The 19,517-nt window shown below is 43.6% G+C and overlaps 1 protein-coding gene across 2 annotated transcripts in view; it reads right to left on the bottom strand.

Moving 5' to 3' along the window:
• Window positions 1-1,956: 1,956 nt before the first annotated feature.
• WDR24 (WD repeat domain 24) overlaps window positions 1,957-19,517 on the bottom strand; it is a 151,904-nt gene continuing 134,343 nt past the window's right edge. For both annotated transcript variants that reach the window (XM_069210543.1, XM_069210542.1), the window contains exons 9-10: window positions 7,532-7,716; window positions 1,957-2,553 (exon numbers count right to left, since the gene is read on the bottom strand). In XM_069210543.1, the coding sequence (XP_069066644.1) occupies window positions 2,385-2,553; window positions 7,532-7,716 (354 nt within the window). In that variant the 3' untranslated portion in view covers window positions 1,957-2,384. The remainder of the gene's footprint in view (window positions 2,554-7,531; window positions 7,717-19,517) is intronic.

Genomic DNA, 19,517 nt, shown 5'->3' with positions numbered 1-19,517 from the left:
GTATGGATGATCTCATTCTATTGTATATTCTGAAGATATAACCTTATATTTGGTAAGTGTTTCTCGTGTAATTTTATCATGTGACCTGTTTATAAAAATATATATTAAAAAATAAAATAAAAACCTCTTGAGCTGAATCACTTATTCCTGTGCTGTGGTCTGTTTGTTATTATTTTTCCTGTCAGCCTTACAGTCTAGTCTGCCTTGAGTGCTTGGTGCAGCTTATGGCTAATCTTTCGCACAGAGTATGAGATTAGTCCAGCCCATGTTATTTAAAAATTATTTTGTACAGAACATAGCGCGGAACAATCTTTAGTATATCTATTACCCCTGTTTTCTCTAAAACAACAGAACATATGCTACTTTAAAACCCAAAAGATGAAGCAGAAGTTAGGGCAAAAGAAGTTTGGTGTGACTAATGATAAGAATTCATCATAGCGCAAACTGAGTTTTCATGTTTTTTTAACATGTTATTTACAGCTACTTGTTTCTTGGATAAAAACTATTACAAAACTAAAATAATTTTAAAGTAAAAGATAGGACACACACCTTTAGAAAAAAGGTATCCACAACCGTTTTTTCCATTTCTGCTCAAGTGCAAACATGTTATTCTTAAAAGGAGCACAATCCTTTTAGTCCATACCCTATGAAAAATCCTGAGTGATGCTTCCACACGACACCTGTACACACCACCTGGACCTAGCCTAACCTTCGGGGTCAACAACATCCAAACTGGAAAACACACCTGTTCTTTGTGTAGATTTCGTTCAGTCCTGCTTTGATGTGGTGTTGTAAATCCCTCATCTCATCAAACAGCTGACCAGTGACATCACCCCCCCCTCCCCCCCCCAATATCTTACAAGACGCTGAAAAAAGGGAGAGCATTCACAATTCCTTTGTTCTTCTAAGGGCTGAAGTTCCTAAGTCAACATCTGCCCTAAGGATCCAACTTTCTAGATTTTCTGGCCTTAGGGAAAGGTAAGTAGATCACTGGGCTTCTTTCGGTCAATGAGCTTTGATCACCAAACTTTCTGAAGTTGGTGAGCTTAAGAACATTGGATACGAAAAAAGATACACTGTGCCTTCTATGAGACTTACAGTTGGGTCACACACAAAGAGTGCATTTTCTGCCACACAGACACAACTGGGTTTAAGAAAGCCGTACAAGAAGAAAGTAGATGCTCAGCTGACCACATGGAAGAATTTAAGATCTCCATGAGGTTAGCTACTGAGAAAGGCCAAATTGAGTCCCTCAGCAGCACTAAAGCTAACCACAGTGAAGGTATTCCAGTTCTCTGACGATGGTACATAACCGTCAGGAAAACCTTTGTAGCTCAGTCAACAAGCTTGTGTACGAGTTCAAAGAGAGAGAGGAAAATGGCCTCAGATTCATCCTCATTTATGGAATATTGTTATAAAATATCAATGTATTAAATATAAATGCAAAGAGGGGACTCAGTAGATGTTAGACGACAAATTACTCTTGTGAACACATTAGAAAATGATGACTTGGCTTGTAACCTGGGAATGACGTTGTTACCAAAGTTATGTTGTCTGAAACTGCTCCAAAGCAGGCAAACCTGTGAGAAAAGAATATTTTATAAAGTGTAAAATTTCATAAAAGGAGATTTGAAAGCCTTCTATATACCCACTTTTAAAGCATGTTTCTTTCGAAATCATCCTGACGAGTACACATTTTATTTTATTTTAATTAGGGGGTGGAATTTGTGAATGACGTACTATTATGTTTGTTGATTTTATTCATTTTTGTATCGAAGTATTTTCCAAACATTAAAAAAAGGATGAAAGCTTAAAGAGTAATTATTCTGTACGGCGTCAAAGGAAGATACAAATCCAGACGAACCACCAGGCAGGTCTCAGAGAATCCCCAAACACTAGAAATAACCAAGATTTGAAAAATCAGTTATCATTAAAGATGATTAAAAAATTACACAATTTTCAAAAGGGCCAACTCATTTTTTTAATCTTCATAAATATGTCGAGAGGCATTGCAACGTCTCTGTACACAAATCCGGGCTTCAAAAGATATACCATTTACATTTTTTTAAAAGTGTAGCAGACACAGCAACCAGTTTTATAATTATTGTAAATACGAGGTCAATGTATTATCCCCTGGCGTCCAACTTCATTCAAATGACTTCATTTATCAGTGCAACTGCAGCGCGCCGCAGACAGACTGAAGTCCGTCTGCAGGTTTGGCTCTCCTGAGCACCCACCAGACAAGCTGTGGTACTGTACTTGTCAGGCAGTCATGATTAGAGAATGTTCTTTTCTTAATACAGATTAGAAATCGTTGTTACCACCTCCATGACAATGTACCACTGGGAATGTTACTAGATTCCTTTCCTGGATGTCTCCAGGATTCAAGTATACTCGCAGAGATGACCACATCCAGCTGGGCAGTGAGAACTTGTATCCAACCATTTCATGATGTGCTGAAGATGTCCTCCGTGACTACAGCCCTGACACCACACAAACAGGCCTTTTACCACATGATGACAGACAGCACACATGCTTGCGCACTGTCGACACCTGTTATGGAAAGAAGAATCCAGTGAAAATATAGTAGACCAAAGAGAACGAAATACAAAGTTAAGTTCTGGAATGTAAGACAATAGTCATCCAAATAGGACGTATACCTCCCATTCTTTCCAATACTGCTCACTTTTAAAGGATCCCAAGTGTGCGTGCTAGGATGTAGAGAGTGAGCTGATAAAGTGAGCTAAAGCAGTGTTGAGACCAAATATACACTGAATACGCCTGCTGTATGTTTAAAACAGGAAAGCGTTTCCCACCTTTTAGCCATATACATCAACCATAAGAAATTAATTACATACATAAAACTAAAGTGTTGGTATCTTTGATATGCTCACATGCTTGAATCATTCCCCCAGACGTCAGACGTGGAAATCCTTGGTAACTTTAAATAGCAGTAAACAGTGTGATATGGCCATAGACTTCAACAAAGTTTGTTTAGTAGCATTTCCACTTCATTAGAAACAACCCAAACTTACGCCAACAAGGTAGAAGTGGAAGCTCTCCCGCTCCCCACCCCCCCTAAAGATCACCTTAGCTCAGATTTAGTAGCACAATGGCGGTACTCACAAAATAATTGAGCCTCTGACAGCAGAGGAGGGAGGGTTTCATGTAACCATACGTAAGATGCCAATGCTGGAGAACTGGAGTTAAAGGTAAGTAATTTAATTTCTTGCACCGGATCTTTCATATAGTAATAGGCTTGAATCAGAACAGTAAGCAGTACATAACACTTAAATAAAGCAGAAAGCAGACCCACCGTATTGAAACCGGGAGCATGCAACTGCTTATCCCAACGCACAGCGTGTTGTAGCATTTACGTCTAGACATTAACGCTTGTTGAAGGAATGCCTGGGTTTCCATGTGGCTGCAATGCAAATGACACTCCAGCATGGACTGCTGATGTCATGTCCATACTTCTGGTGGAGTGCGCAAAAGCTCTGCCCTGGAAAGGACACTTTGCTTTATTGTGTCAGAAAGTGACACAGGCAGATAGCCAACAAGAGAGGCCCTATTTGGATAGCTGACAGCCTATTATTTCCTGGATGGCAAAATAAGACAAATAATTGATCTGAATAACTCAGTACTTAATTCTGCCATAAAGAACCTAATGCACTTGACATCCAGAGAGTATATGGATCTCCCAGCAGCAGTAGACAGATTATAGCGGAAAGACCGCAGGATAATCAGTTCATTCAAGTGAAAGTCTGTACGATCTTTTGGCATAAATACTGGAGATGGGTTTGTAGCATTACCTTGTCTGGTGAAATGCAGATATTGTTCATTTAAGGTGAACGGCTGTAACTCTCCGATTCTCCTAGCTGAAGTGAGAGTGAGCAGTAATGTGGACTCTAAATCTGTTCAAAAGGAGGCATGTGAAATGAAACGCATTGTTCTCCCTTAGAACAGGAGGATGGATACCTTGCCGGAGGAAAAGCACTAAAATGCCTTTTCACAAGCTTATTTGTAACCCGCGATGGCAGTGGTTCCCAATCCTTTGACTTTTGTGCACCCCCACTTTATTACTAGTGGAACACGGGGACACCCACTTAATCATTATTGTAATCTCGGCACCCCCACTGAGTCATTACTGATAGCCCGGACCCAGGCCTAAACATTGTCGATGATTTGATTTGCAAAACAATACATACAAAATACAGAAACAAGAATTCTATCAAACACATACATAAATGATAACACATTTTATTTGATTTGCAAACAAATAAAATAAATAATAAACATTTTAATAGTAACGTTGGAGCTTTTCTAAACTCAATTGAAGCTGGATATTGTCCATACTATATGCTATTTGATGTAACTGCACTGCCCTTACGAATCCATCTGAGTATACTAATTACATTTTTAGCCTCCAATTTCAAATTCCTTGACAGTTACAGTAGTTTTTAAAAGTTTCATTTGCACAGCTAGAGAGACACATTATTCTTCTGTTAATTTTAGTTAATTTTCTAAGCAATTGTGGACCCCCTGAGGAGGCTTTGAGGACGCCCAGGGTTTCCCAGACCACAGGTTGGGAACAATTGCTCTATGAGGTTGAGGAAGAGCTGGGATATTTCATCTAAGGGCACCCTGATTGATGCATACTCCTGGCTAGCTCAAGCAAGCACGGTAACATTTGATGGGGTCACATGGATATTGAGTTATGACCGATTCTTTTGATCACATGCAGGATCTCTTTGACTTTAGGATATAGGTCTTAGCTACAGATAGACATGCTTGTACTAAGGTCTCTATTCAGTCTGAAGGGACATTGGGACGGCTGTACCATGGCCAGTAACCATGAAATCAGTCTCAAGTGACTGGAGATCATGCAGAAGTATCTCTTGATTAGGCCCACAGATCAACCTGTGATGGTTCTGCAACTGGACTTGTGAGAGTGCTAAAAGTCACCAAAACTGACGAGACCGTGTCAGATAAATAAGGATCAGGAACAGTGCTTCACTTTTGCCTTCCTCAGAATCCTGGGAATGAGGGGAAACCAGATTTTTCATGAACAGTAAACACCTGACTCCATAGTAATTATTCCTCAAGCAGGAGTTAAAAACAGATTTGCCCCCCCACCCCCACCCCCCCACCCAGACTCACTAGGACTTGAAGGGGAGCAGCTGTTGAAGGTCAAGCTCTCTGCTGATTATACGACGAGCATGGCTGGAATGCTGCCTTTTTTAATGCTGGCCTTTTTGCATAGCCTCTGTGCAGGTCTAAGTTTGAAGACCAGCCTTTATTGTACCTGGATTGTGTTGAAGGGTGGTCTGGTATTCTCGGCCTCCATTCTCGGAGAAGCCTTCTTTAAAGGCTTATGATCTCATTGGACAATGAAAGGAAGATAAAATGGATGACTGTACTGTAATGTTCCTAAAGAGTGTGCAATGTCTGGGTGGTGATAATTTGCAGGGCATTGTCCACTTTTTTTTTGCCTGGGTATCTGGATGAAGGGAAGTTGGCCAAAACCATGGCTGTCTGTGCAAGTCTGCTTCTACTATAAGCTGACAGAAGCCGGCATTGGAAACATCCATAGTTGTGTCTATAAAAAGGTACCCAATACATTAGCACAGAGCCTGACCGTGGCTGCTTCTCTACTGTTCTCTGGAATGAGATAGAATAGGGGCAGAATGTTGGTTATAGTTCGAGTCCACAACAAGTACTGCGTAGACATGGAACTGAATGATAAATTATATGGAGCAGTCAACGCCTGAGAGGCTCTGGTAGCTTGAAAGGGAACATCTGTAGTAAGAAGTCAGGTGCAGTCCCACGGAGATTCAGGTTCCTGTGTTAACAGTGCACAGCATGCATTCAAATGTGTTCATGAATGCCAACAACAACTGCATCATCAATGGGTTCCTGAAGGGATACTGAGGGTAAGGCTGGTTGTAGCTACTAGAGTGGTCTTTCCCTGCAAAGACCTGAAGTTGATATTCCTGCTCCTATTACCCTCAAAAGGTTCTTATTCAAATGTAGGTTCAAAGTATACATCTGAGAGAAGATGTACGATGTGTCTGTTGATTGCTGCTGGCGTCACCCACCAACTATGAATCCTGTATCTGCACTGGAAGGGACAGACATACTTAGGTGCAACTGCACCAAAATTAAGGGCAGAAATGTAATTCCTGTTTTCAACACGAGGGTCCTAGCTGTCTAGGTGGTTGCTACTGTCTTACAGCAGGCTCACTGTCACCATTGATGAGATCACTGCCATGGCATGTGAATTCTTTCTGGTTGTTGTGGATGGTGCCATCACTGACAAGGTTCTTGTTGCTGATGTGGCTTCTTGCTCGTTGGAGTGATATACCCCTTAACATGATGGTGGGCATCAATGGTGCCGTCTTTGTCAATGATGGAGCAGCAGTCATCGAGGACTTGGGCAGAAAGCTCAACAGGATTTCAGAATAGCTGTATTTTCACCAAATTGTTGTGCATAATTCACCATATCTGAGAGAGGCTTCATCTTATGATTGGATGTCCTGGCTGCAGACACTTCTGGAGTAAATTCCAGCTGAGGAAGCTCCACATTATTTTGTTTCTGCGCCTCCTTCACTGAAGTGCTTCATGGGGCACTATAATGTAATCATGCCCAAAAGAGGCAGCATAACCTTTGGAAGAGGGCATTTTCTTCCTTTCCAGAAAAAAAGCCAGCCAACCTCTTTTCTTCATCTGTAATCATCTTTAAGGAAAGGTTTTACATTTGTCGCAGCAAGATACTTCAGAAGTGGGATAAAGTAAACAAACGTATTTATCATGAGGCTCACCAGTAGATCTTTTGTTGACAAGCTGAGTAAGACTTGGAGTGATATTTCTTCTTTCTTAGTCATAGTGGCTGTTTGTGAACGTGGTTTCACTGGGCCCACCCTGATGTGAACATCTATGAAATCCCTATTAACAATTCACAGTTTGATAAAAGCCGAAGGGATCACTGGCAGAAATCCATGGAGAACAAAAGTGCCCAATACAAGGCAAACTGTAGGTGGAATGGGAGACCTCAGCACTTCGACCTCATTGGCTGAAGTTTAGGTTGTAATTAATGAACAAACGCTGTTGAGGTTTATCACCATTTACTGCTACTTTAAGTCAATGAGGATTCCCAGCCTGAAGATGGAGAATTATTCCAGTATATGAATGCTAGAGAATACATTCCCATACACCTGTCAAGTGACAGATAACCTTCTACCCCCCACCACACACTCTCATACACACACACAAGATCCTGCTCTGTTGAAATAGCCATCTAACTGTCTATCTAGCTATGATCAATTTCCACAAACCCACTGATCGTTACTTGGCGATCCTACAATTTCGTCTGTGATTTTTTTTTGTCAACTTTAATTTCAGGATAAGGCTGCAACCAAAGCAGCCGGCTACTCTGTCACCTTTGCAGAACATGTTAGTCAACTGGACACTTGGCAAACCCCACACTTCCCTGCGACCCCCTCAATCACGTTTGCTTCTGCTCCCTTCTCACCTGTCACAGATCCAACCTTTGTTACTCATTGGCCGCTTACAGTTGCTGCAGTTGATGTGCAGAGTGGTGGACGCCTGGTTCATGCAATTAATGGAGCTGCATGTGCTTAGTTTGATAACTTCGTTGGAAACATTCCAGAGTCTGAAACGCTGAAGCAAGTCAATATACGATGTGTACCAATGTTCCTAGTACAGAAAAGCAAGGGGAAAATATTCAGCATGGAGCACAGGTCTATAAAATGGGACACATAGATAAAGAGAGCATACTTAAAGCTTAATACTGCAGAACAATTGATAGAAACTACAGCAGTGTTACAAATAGACATGAGAGTAAACAACTTTAATGGAGGAGGGTAGCCATTTGTTAAAGGCATCAGCATCTTCCAAACTCAAAGGTAATCAAGTGTCAAAAGCACAGCAAGGTGGGCATCTACTGTCTTGAGGGGTTGTTCTTTACTGTGTTGCAAAAAAATAGTTTAAAAGTAAGAAAACGTTGCAGGCGCTGCCGTGAGACTCAATAACAAAGGGGTAAGTAAGCTAAATTCTTCATAATCTATGTAAGTGAACCCACCATTTCTAGTCAAGTAAGAAAGTTAGTTATTTCTTGTCAAACTCAGAACGTAGTCAAGGTTTGACAATCCCAGGGTGCTAATATATTGAGTACAAGTTAAGTACTTTCGGACTTCTGCAATGATAGTTTTAAGTTCCCACAGCCTCTAGAAATCATAGAATGTTCATGCCGGCAAGCTGTGAGACAGTGATCACATTTGTGCTGTACATACAAGTATTTTATAACATAAATCTAGGCATGTATGAGGCTCATTATGTCAACCTGTTAGCAGGACCCCTATTCTAATATCCATTTTAAGGTCAAGGACCACTTCAAACAGTAAGATGACGTTATTTACCTTTGCGAACGCTCTTTCTGGTTGATACTATCTAGCAGCAACTTCCTCAACTTTAGAATATTCCCCAGACGTCAGGGTAGATTTGAAAACTTTTCAGCAATACCTTGGGGCGCTGTTGAGCAGTGCAATAAGGCTCACACAGACACTGTTCCACCACAGGAACGATATACTGCTCCTGCGTGATGACGTCAGTTTGCTTTCAAGACAGTCAGTGCCCCCAGACACGGAGTTCTAAAAGCAAACTGGTGTGACCATTGTGCAGATTTCTAGACTTGGGATCTTACACACAGATAGAGTCTAACAACAGAATGAAGCTAAACGAAGTCTTTACCAGAATGAGCTTTACCGAAGCGAACTTACTTGTTCTTCTGACACAGACTTCTAGCCGCAGATTCAGCCAATTTTGAACAGATACCAAAGAGGTACTTATTTGAAGGTGGGTTAGTGGATGGACTCAATCCAGACAGACCACCAGGATCGAGCAGGCAAAATACCCCACTCGGCAAACATGACTCAGGGGTGTGGAATTCCTATAGCCCGACTCCCAGGACATATTGATTGAGGTCAAGGACAACAGGTTTTCATGTGTGTTATCATTGGGACAAATAGGCCGAACCCTTCCCCCCACAGCACAAACCCTCTGCCTGCCAGTTTTCTGTAAAACAATATGGATCAGGGAAGGGCAGTGTCTGCAGTTAAGGTAATATTTGTGTCTCTGTGTTATTGCTGTTCAAACTTGTATTTATGCTCATTAATGCAAAGCTTTTATTATTAAGGTAAGGAAATGTTGTAAGCTCTGACTGCAATGCTGACAGTCGCCTCGGTATAAAAATGTATATGCACGTTTGCAAAGTTTAACATAAGGCTACGTATTATCCTCCCAGAAAGCTCTCTGATCAGCTGGCTATATTTGCAGAAGCTTGAAAGCAAATTGCTGAGGCTTTGCTTTTAAATTAAATGGTCACAAAAAATGCAACTTGGAAAAAAACGTTTTGCTAAACTACTTTGACATTTCAGGTACCATTTCTTTGAAGCATCCTCCAATAAAATGTGTTGGTGCATGCTAGTATTCCACAAAAATATTCATAACGGAAAATCAGTGCTATCGGTTTCAACATGATTATGGGAAACATAAAAACAAACAATCAACGGGAAAGCCAATAGGTCCAACATTGGTGAACAGTCTTTTGGTTTTGTCAATGTGTGTCTTCTTTTGATATTGTTTTTGTAAAACTGTTGTTGTGGGAGCTGCCAAGCCCTCACCATTATAACAAGCATTAGTGAAAAGCAATAATATGCCTTGGTCTCAAAAAGCACACATCGCCATAGTAGTCTCTGGCACTGAACAAAACTACTTTGTCTGCAAGTATGCCACTTGTGAAAGAACAAAATGCTGTCACTCACAGTAAAACCAGTCTATAGATAGATTTAGAGAGGAAGAGACTGACTTTTAATAACACATGGTTTTGTCTAACTTAAGACCTATCTAGGAGCCCAATTCTTTAAAACAAAACTCACAAAGGGCACCCACGGTATATGTCCTTGCATTAGTGCAGATGTATAGCTTTCATGAATTCACTATAATTTACAGGAGTAGGCCAGAAAATCGTACTCCTAGGGAACTCCTATGTGAACTGCATTTTAGCAAGAACAAAAATACTTGAGTGGATTTCGCTCATGAGAAAATCTGTTGAGCGTTCACAAGTTTACTTTCCCTTCCAACCACATTTTTCCCCAAACATGGAAGAATTTCTGCCCTTGACAGGAGTACATTTCCAAACTTTCTCAGAATGGGAAAAGATCAGAAGAGAGTTGGTGAAAACCCCTAAAATATGCAAGTTATTAGGTTTACACAGACTCCAATGCACATACCAACCCTGGATCTACTGCTCAACGCTACCTCCAGCCCCAGTATGTAGGTCTGTGGAAACATGACAAAATGCAGGAATTGCCAGAATTCAAAACCTACAGTATGAGCCCTGGCATAATCAGAGAGGTTATTACCAGATCTCTTATATAATGAGATTGCTGCCATAAGTTATCACTGAACTACGGGGCATCAAAGGGACAAGTACATTTTTTTTATGGGGCAGGTAGATTTGTGTAGCAACCTGCCCCATGGACAAGCAGATATTTTATTAAATTCCACAACCCTGATGACTGTCCAGAAAATAGTGGTGTATAAACATACAGAGGGACGCCCAGTTAGCGCCAACGCGGTGGTAGCAGCTTTGGCCCTGGTAGAATAAGCATGCAGTCCTTCCGGAGGCTGTTTTCTGGCCAATGCACAGCAGATTTGAATGAGGAGCACGATCCAGCAAGAGAAGGTTCTTTACTGCACAGCCTTGCCTTTTTTTTTTTTTTTGCTCAAGAGAACCCCCACAAAGAACTGATCGTCCACCCAGTGTTCCTTGGTATGATCTATATCATGGGTACTCACAAACATTTTCCCAGGGTCCAAAATCCTTGGTCTGCGATGTGAGCGAGGGCCGCATTAACGCCAGCAATGAGGGGCGGCATGGGAGGAAGGGGGGGGGGGGGGGGGGTTGTAGGTAAGGAGGGTGTAGGGGAAGCAAAGCATAAACATTTAGTGGCTGAACTGCACAATGTGTAACAAGAAAACCCAGGATTAATCCCAGCTTCCCCACTTAACCAAATTGTGTCAACTGTTTTATTTCTATAGCCCTTCTTTTTCTTCAGTTTCACATATAAGAGGGCCTTAAAATACACAACTTCAGGATGTGCACCATACAAAACGTTGTCCTGTGCTTGGTTTAATAAACTATAATGGTGTTCATGTATAATAAGAACCCAGGCCACCCAAAGAGTGCACGTAACAACTGGCTTGTGTCTTAGTTCACTGGTCTCTTTGTGGGGGGTGCTTGCTCCTAAATTAATTTTTGAAACTATCTCTTTAAAAAAGAAATACTTCTGAATGCACATATATAATCCGGTGTACTAAGGTGAAACGGTTCTCCTTGTAAATAGAAGGACCCGTTATGAATTTTTAAATGTTTTTTGCTGCAAGATGTCTTTAAAATGAAGGTGTTCCTTTCTTTTACTTCGTTAACCTTTGAATAAATGATTGCCTGTTTATGTGACATCTTTGTATGCTAGTGCTGAGTTGGGTCAATAGCAGCCCATTGGGAGCCGCATGTAAAGGTCAGGAGGGCCACATGCGGCCCCGGGCCGTACTTTGAGTATCAGTGATCTATATAAAAGTTCAGCACTCTTTTGGAGTCCAAGCGATAGAGACTTTTCCTTTTTATAGGGAAGAGATAGCGCACTCAATGCTGGCAAGGTGATTTTGTGGCAGATGTGGAATGGTGTCACAACTTTAGGCAAGAAGGATGCAGATGTCTGCAAAACCAAATAGTCTGGGAAGAAGGTGGTACTAAATGGTGGGTTGGCACCAAGAGCTTGATGCAGACTCAAAAGTTATTGCGACAAGAAACACCATATTGAGGGTGAAAAGCTGCAAGGAGAAGCTGTGAAGAGGCTCGAAGGGAGTATATTTCACAAATATAAAGACCTAGTTCAGGTCCCACTGTGGCATGACAAAGGGAGATGGGGTGAGGACAAATGTAAGCCTTTCAAAAAGCATATAACAACTGGGGACTTAAACAGTGAAGGCTGATCTGGCAAACACAAAAAAGACGAAAGAGCTGAAAGATGTCCTTTAACTGAGCCGAGAATAAAGCCTTACCGGGCCAAGGACAAAACAAGTAACAAAAACATAACTTTGTCTAGAGGGCATATATCTGCCAAGTACTGCACAAAGCCATAAATGTGTCCCAAAAATAGGCATGTAGCATTTTTGTTGTGGGAATACCTTCAGCCTTCCTCTTGCGAACTCCGGAGGAAGGCTGACGGTATTCAGCTGTCACCACTCAATGAAGATGGCGATTGCGAAGGTCCGGGTGTAGATCCGTATCCTGCTGCTGTGACAGCAGATCCTCTTGTAGGTGCAGCCTGCTTGGAGGAAAAATGGCCAAGCCCAGAAGTTCTGGACACCATACTCTCCATCCCTAGTCTGGGACCCGAGTTCCACTTGAGGCGAAAAGTGTCTTCGAGAGTGAGACACCTTGAAAACTGCAACAAGCAAAAGTGCTAATAATACGTGTTCTCGGCCATTGCAACAGATCAAGCCAAGGTTATCCCCATTTGTGGAAGATACCTTGCGTCACCCCGCTGGGTGTTACTGCCACTCGTGATCCACAAGTTACCAGCAACTGAACTCGTCCACCCTGGCATTCAATGATCCTGCCAGATGGTTCACCACCAGGAAAATGCCTTAATGGTCCTGCCATCACCACAGGCACAGGATTTCTTGGCACAGGGTTCGTGAACCCACTCAGCCCAGTTTGCTGTAGTACCACATGGCAGTGGTGGGGTTGTCAGTGAGCACCTGTACCAGCCTCACCTAGATGGATGGAAGAAAGGCTTTTAACGCCAAGCAGATGGCCTTCTTATCCAATAGGTCAATGTGGAGCTAGGGCTCCACCAGAGACCAATGATCTCTACTTGAGGACCACCCCAACCAAGAAGTGATGCACAGGTCACCAGTGTCAACTCTGGGTGGAGAAGGGTCTGTCGCTGATTCAATCAGGGTCCAGTAATCAACACCACTGCAGATCCTTTGCAGTCTCCTACCACATCTTAATGTGGTCATATAGGTCCCCTTGATGTTGGACCCACTAAGACATCCAAATCCACAGCACAGCCCACATAAACCACCTGGTGTGCTCTACCAGCAGGTTGCAGGAGACCATCTGTCCAGGTAGCCTCAGAGATGACCTTACTGAAATCCAGGACCGAGGCGGAAAGATCAAGATTATCACCAAAATGTCCTGGACTCTACTGGTGGAAAGGCACAAATACTAACCATGTCCAGAATGCCTCTGCTGAAAGGCAGCAACAGAGACAACGCCAGGTGTGACTTTGGAACATTGTTAGTGAACCGCTAAGACGACCGGAGGTTCACTGTAGCCTGGAGGTTGTGGACTGCTTGGGGTGAGCCCACCTTCAGAGTCGTCGAGGTAAGGGAAAACTGGCACCGCTAACCTCCTAAGGTGTGCTGCTAACACCATCACCTTCGTGAACAACTGTGTGATGCTAGTGAGACCAAACGGGAGTACAGCACACTGAAAATACTCCTATCTCACCTAGAACCACAGGTAGCCTGATAGGTTTGCAGGAATGGTAAATTGTACCCTGCATGTCCCACATCACCACATCACATCACCATCCAGTCTCAAGGCTAGACAAGATTTGGACTAGGGTGAGTATTTTGAATTTCTTCACATGGAGGAAGGCAATGAAAGGGTGCAGGTCTAAAACAGGAAGTCCTTCTTGGGCACAAGAAAGTAGCTGGAATATCAACTACATTCTATTTCTGGCATGGCCACACTCTCGAGAGCCCCTTTGGCAAAAGAAATGCACTTCTGCCGCAAAATGGAAAGATGATTCTCTGCTGGCCGGTGGGGGAAATGATGGAAGTTGCAGCTGCTAGAAAATGAAAGTTACAATTTCAGGGATGCACCTGGCTGATGTGGCCTGACAATACGGCAATAATCGTCAGATCCAGCCTCCTATTGGGTGTCTGTGCACCACTAAGGGCACACTAGAATGGTGTGGCAGGTGGGACTACAGGAGGGGCAGTGTCCATTGACCCTTTCCATGAGGGCTGTGGTCACCATGGCCTTGACTGCAAAACTGTTGGGTGCTGTGAGGGTTGGATTGGCTGGCAGTATGGGGATCTTTGCCGAAGCTGCAACAGGATCAGTAGGGCTGATGCAACTGGTGAGGTAGGGCAGATAAGCTCAGGAAGTGTGCAATGGCCCTGCTCTCCTTGAACCGCTTGATAGCGGAGTTTGTCTTCTCCTCAAACAGGCAAGTCCTGCTGAATCGCATGTCAGTGAGAGCCAAAAGGACATTGTCTGAAAACGGGGTGTACTGCAGCTAAGCGTAGTGGTGAATGGACACACTAGTGCCAATAAGCCGCAAAATTGAGTCAGTGATGTCCAAGCCACAACAAATAGCGAATTTGGAAGCATCACAACTGTCTTGGATGGCCTGGGCGAGGACAGGTCTGAGATCTTAAGAAATACCTGGGAGGACTTAAGTCACTGAACTTCAAAGGGCATGGGAATAGTGTCTATAGAGATAGCTGGCATTAAATAATCAAAGTAACAGGCTGGTGGCAAAAAAACTAATTTTCGGAACGTCTCCGCCTGTTTTGACTCCCTATCGGGTGGAGTACTCTGGAGAGTGTTAGCAGTAGGCATGCCTGCAAAAGCCTACACCACAGAGCTTTCAGGGCAGTGGTGCCGAGACAGAAATGTCAGATCCCCCAGGGCAGTGCAGCGACATTGTGCAACAGGACAGTTGACCTTGGAGCCAGAGCAAGGTCTAGCACAAGCCCTTAAAGTATCTCTAAGAATATTGTTAGGTATAAGGTAAGAGGGGGTGTCAGTGGAGGTCTACCCTGGCTTAAGGATGTCTGGAAGGACATCGCCTTGATCAATAAGTGGAGAGCTGGAGGTCAAGGAATGTGGCTGCACTACGCAACACAATAACGTATAAAGCTCTCTCTTCTGTGTCAGCGGTGTCAAGGCCATTAGTCTCTTGGAGGTGGTCATACCAATTCTCCTCATGTTACTGTTGGCCCATCTTTTCACACACATCACAGTCACTGTCCGAATATGTGCAGAACAAGAAATGTAAGGTATGCATTTGTCTATTTGTAGACAAATCTAGTGGATGAAGTGAGGTTTCTAAAACAACTGAGGATGGCCTAAGTCGAGGTCAGACTGGTGCCAAAACAAACAACCAGCATCAATGGCATTCGCATCTGCATCAAATTACCCAGGACTGGCGTGTAGCGTGGCATAAGTTGGTATTGGAGCTGAAGGCGGCCCTGATGGAGTACAGGAGGGACCAGGTGGTGCAGAGGACGAACTTGCTTGCTGGTGGATAAGCTTTTGGCTCTATGGGGCCAGAAGGAGTCATGAAGGCTACAAAGCGGCTCTTCGATCTGTTTAGGAGTGGGGCACGGCACCAGAAACTCAGGCTGTGACGGAAGAAGTTGCGGGATCAGTCCCAAAGTCAAGCGACTTTGTCAGCAAGATCAAGAAGAATGGTGCTGTCCCTGTGTCTTTTCAGTAGCGTGTGAGAGGTGGGAAGGTGCAGAGTTCTGCTTTGATTTCTTGTGTGTTTTTGTCAACTTACCCAATGACGGAGACGAAGACTGACCCATGAGTCCGAACTGACCGGTACAGAACTTTCTACCTGGACTCGTCAAGAAGCCTTCTGGTGTTTGCCGATGTAGAGTATCGCCTCATGGTCTTGTATTGCCTTTGAATTCATCAAAGCGCAGTCACTGCTGGTCTTAAAGTCATGGCAGCACCGGTAATTCTGATGAATATCTGTCACACATGTTTGTGACAGTCCTTACAGGTCTTAAAACTTATCGTTTTGGGAGGTGACAGGTCCCGAGAGTAGAGGTAGTTATGGATCCCAACTGGTGGCACAGAAAGTAAGAAATTGGCGTTACGCTCTTGAATGCCACCTATATAAAAGGTCCACATGTAATTTCTGGAGTGGAATGGCGTTTAGTGCAGAGTCACACTGCACCACCTATCAATGTGCGCAAGTAATGCTGAAAAGTTTCCAGACCCAGTCTGAGGACTAAGGAATATTTAAAAGGTGTGGAATCTGCAGCTAGTAGCCTCTCAGCCTTTTGTTGATCACTCCTATTTCTATCAGTAAGAGTCACAGTACTAGTTACTAGAATCTATAACTCACAAACTTTCAGTCTTCCTTCCCTCTGCCTCACACAATGATTACAATGCACTAGCATCAAACCTGAAGACAAACACGGAAATTCATCAACAACAGAGTAAACCTCCCACATTAGAACACAGAGGAAAGGCGCTGCAGTGTTAAAGAATGCTAAAACAATAGGGTGATGGATGGAATGCTTGAATTAATCTCAGCCACTGGCAATCGCTTGGGTTTTTCCTGAATATCTGTCTGCATTGTGTGACGTGTAGTCTCCATTAATCAGATTGAGAGCGTGCAAATATCAAACTGGAACCTTATGAAGCTGAAGAAAAGAACCCTATCACACATAACAGGGATGTGGGAGGGTCAGTCATGAATCTGCAGTAACTACAGTATACACCAGAAAGAGCATTACTATAACTTGTTCGTCTGATGGATACTTCTAAATGCAGATTCCTCACACTGTAAATAGATACTAAATCAGTACCTCTGCAGGTGATGGGTCTGTGGAATGGCCAAGACAAAGACGTCATGCAGGACCAAACGGGCAAAATGCCCCTGCCACCAGACCTAGCTATCCAGTCTTTAATTGTGCACGTTTCAGCCTGACAGAATTCCAAAGTAGCCACTCAGTGCTCCTGCACAGTGGTAGCAGCTTTGGCTCTGGTGGAATGCTCCTACAAGCTATTTGGAGGCTGTTTCTTAACCAAATCATGGCAGATCTTTAATAAAATAAAAAATAAAAAAGAGAAAAATTCATCTGTAGATAGTGTGTTTCTTCACAGCTCTTCGTTTCTTCGCCCCATGGGAAACCACAGAGAGCTCATCGCCCCTCTGGTGAACTCTGGTGTGGTTGATGTATAAACTAAGTTTTCTTAACGTCTAGGGGATGGAATCTGTTCAGCAGCCACCACTGCAGATCTGTCGCTTAAAGTAAGAGGCTCCCTTTGTGTGAGCCCAACGAGTCTTCACATCACACTGCAGAACCTATATGTGCTACCTAGCAAGGTCCACTAGTAAGATGCAGGGGGCCAAGAAGCCTCACAGCCACTCTCACTGAGACCCAGGTCAAGGGTTGAAACATTAGGATCATAGCCCAATCATCTTTGACTTGCTGAGGCAAAGAGAAAGCTCAGAATTGCACTATATCCAGAATGGCTCTAATCAAAACAAGCCTCTTCGAAGGACTCCGGTGCAACTTTGCACACTGTTGGAAAAATCAGATGTAAACAGCTTGCCCGTCGCTTGGAGGTGGTTGACAACGGAGGTAAGCCCACCTTCGGCAGTCAGTGTTCAAGGTATGGTAAGACTAGTACGCCCAACCTTCGAAGATGGGCTGCTACCAACCACCAACTTATCCTTTTTTTTTGTTTTTTCCCAAATGACGTTCAGAGGGTGAAAATCTAAAATAGTTCCCTATATTTCTACAGCACACAAGAAAATAATGGAAGCAGCAGCCAGTCCCCGACCCTTGCTGACTGTATCGTCTTATATGGCTCCCTGATCTTCTCCCTCTAAAGTCGTCAAAGTGGTCCCTGTGGTGCAAGTGGCATGTCTAGAGAAAGGAACTGGAAGGGTAGAGTGTAACCATCCTGGACAATGTCCAGCACCCAGCTGTCTGATATGTTCCCAGTGGAGGTAATAAATGTACCGTTCTCCAACTGGGAACTGTACATGGCCAAGGGAAAAAAAATGAGTTTTGCAACAGCAATGGTGGAAAGCAAGGGGCGGAGGATTGGGTAGCGTGTTGCACTTGAAGGCCTGGATGCTCTATGCCGAACCCCTGACCTCTACCTCGAAAGTCTTGAGAGATCTGTTGTTGCAGAGGCAGGTTTTGGAATTATTGTTGCAGAGGAAATGGTTGGCATTGTCTCTGCTGGATGCCTCTTTCGAATCCTCAAACGGGGTGATATTGTTGGGTAACCTGTTGTACGTGTGGCCAAGAGAGCATACTTTCGCCTTAGTCACCTTTAAGTGCTTCAGGGCCTAATAAGACTTCTCTGAAGTCATGAATGCCATCAAACAGCATGTGCATCAGGGAAGCCTGGACATCACTAGAGAAGCTCGTAGGGCTAATCTATGCATGGTGCCAAAGCACCACACTGGTACCAAATGCCTAACCCAAACAGTCAGTCAGTCAGTGCTATCTGAATTACATAATTCACGAAGTCTTGGTCATCCTGCATGATTTGCTGGAGACTGGCCGAAATATGGCTGGAACTAGAAGCAAGGCGTTGATTACCATGTCCCACAATGCACATCGATCACGTATGTGCATGAACATCCACTTACCAAATGCCTAAATGTGTTTTGACACTTGTCAGGCGGGGTAGTCTGAAAAGCATATGGATAAAATAGAGTCTCATCACCACATAGGGGTGATTAATCATAGTTATTGTCCTGTGGCTTGAGGTCTGAAAACCTATGCTGTAAGGGAAACATATCCGACTGAGAAAGCTGCACAATAGATTGAGTTGGGTGAGATTTTGATCAAAGTGTGGAGGATTTAGATTAGAGTCTTAAAAGACTACTGGTTTGCCTTCCAATATCAGCGGTGTCAGTGCTGGTGCTGACACACATCTGCGTTGTTGGCGACAAAGGGGTAGAAGCTGGAGTAGGCATCAGTACTGAAATCAGGAGGAGACCTTGAAGCAGGGTCGGTCTCAAGAATGCACAGCCTGCCTGAAGGGGGAGATCCAGAGACAGTAACTCAACTGTAGGCCTCCTCAGATCCAAGGGACCCGAAGGCACAACAGTAGGATCTGAAAGGTAAAGAAATTTCACAGCATTGTTTCTTTGGAGGCCTGAACTTGCTGCTGCCTTGCCTATGAACATGTGATCTCAGGATGGATGGAGATCAATAAAGAGAATCTGCTCAGCAGTGGGCTAACAAGATCTTAAGCTACCTTAGGTCCATGCAATGTCTCCTGACAAGAGAGGTGGGAAGAAAAGGACCCATGTTTCTTCTTTACCCGAAGTGGGATAAAGGTCTCAACAGAGAGTGAGTGAGCTGTCTCGGGACCGAAAAATCGTACAGGTATGTACCTAGGCACCAAAGACGGAACTCACATGGATCAGTCACTGATATCTGCGTGTGGTAATCCTTAAAACCCTTATTTGTACAGGGAGACATGCCGTGTGCACACTGGTAAAACATTTTTTGTTAAATACTTTTCTTTTCAAGTGACAGATATCAAAGGAGCAAGCTTGGAATTCACAGGTGTGGAAAGAAAGAGAAGGATGTTGACCTGTGGAGGTGGTGGTTAAATTTTGGCCCCAAATTCACCTCTGAAG

This window comes from Pleurodeles waltl, chromosome 10 (genome assembly GCF_031143425.1).
Source record: "Pleurodeles waltl isolate 20211129_DDA chromosome 10, aPleWal1.hap1.20221129, whole genome shotgun sequence".
Lineage (NCBI taxonomy): Eukaryota > Metazoa > Chordata > Amphibia > Caudata > Salamandridae > Pleurodeles > Pleurodeles waltl.
Note: the sequence above shows the minus strand (reverse complement) of the source record. Positions and strands in the feature narration are given on the sequence as shown.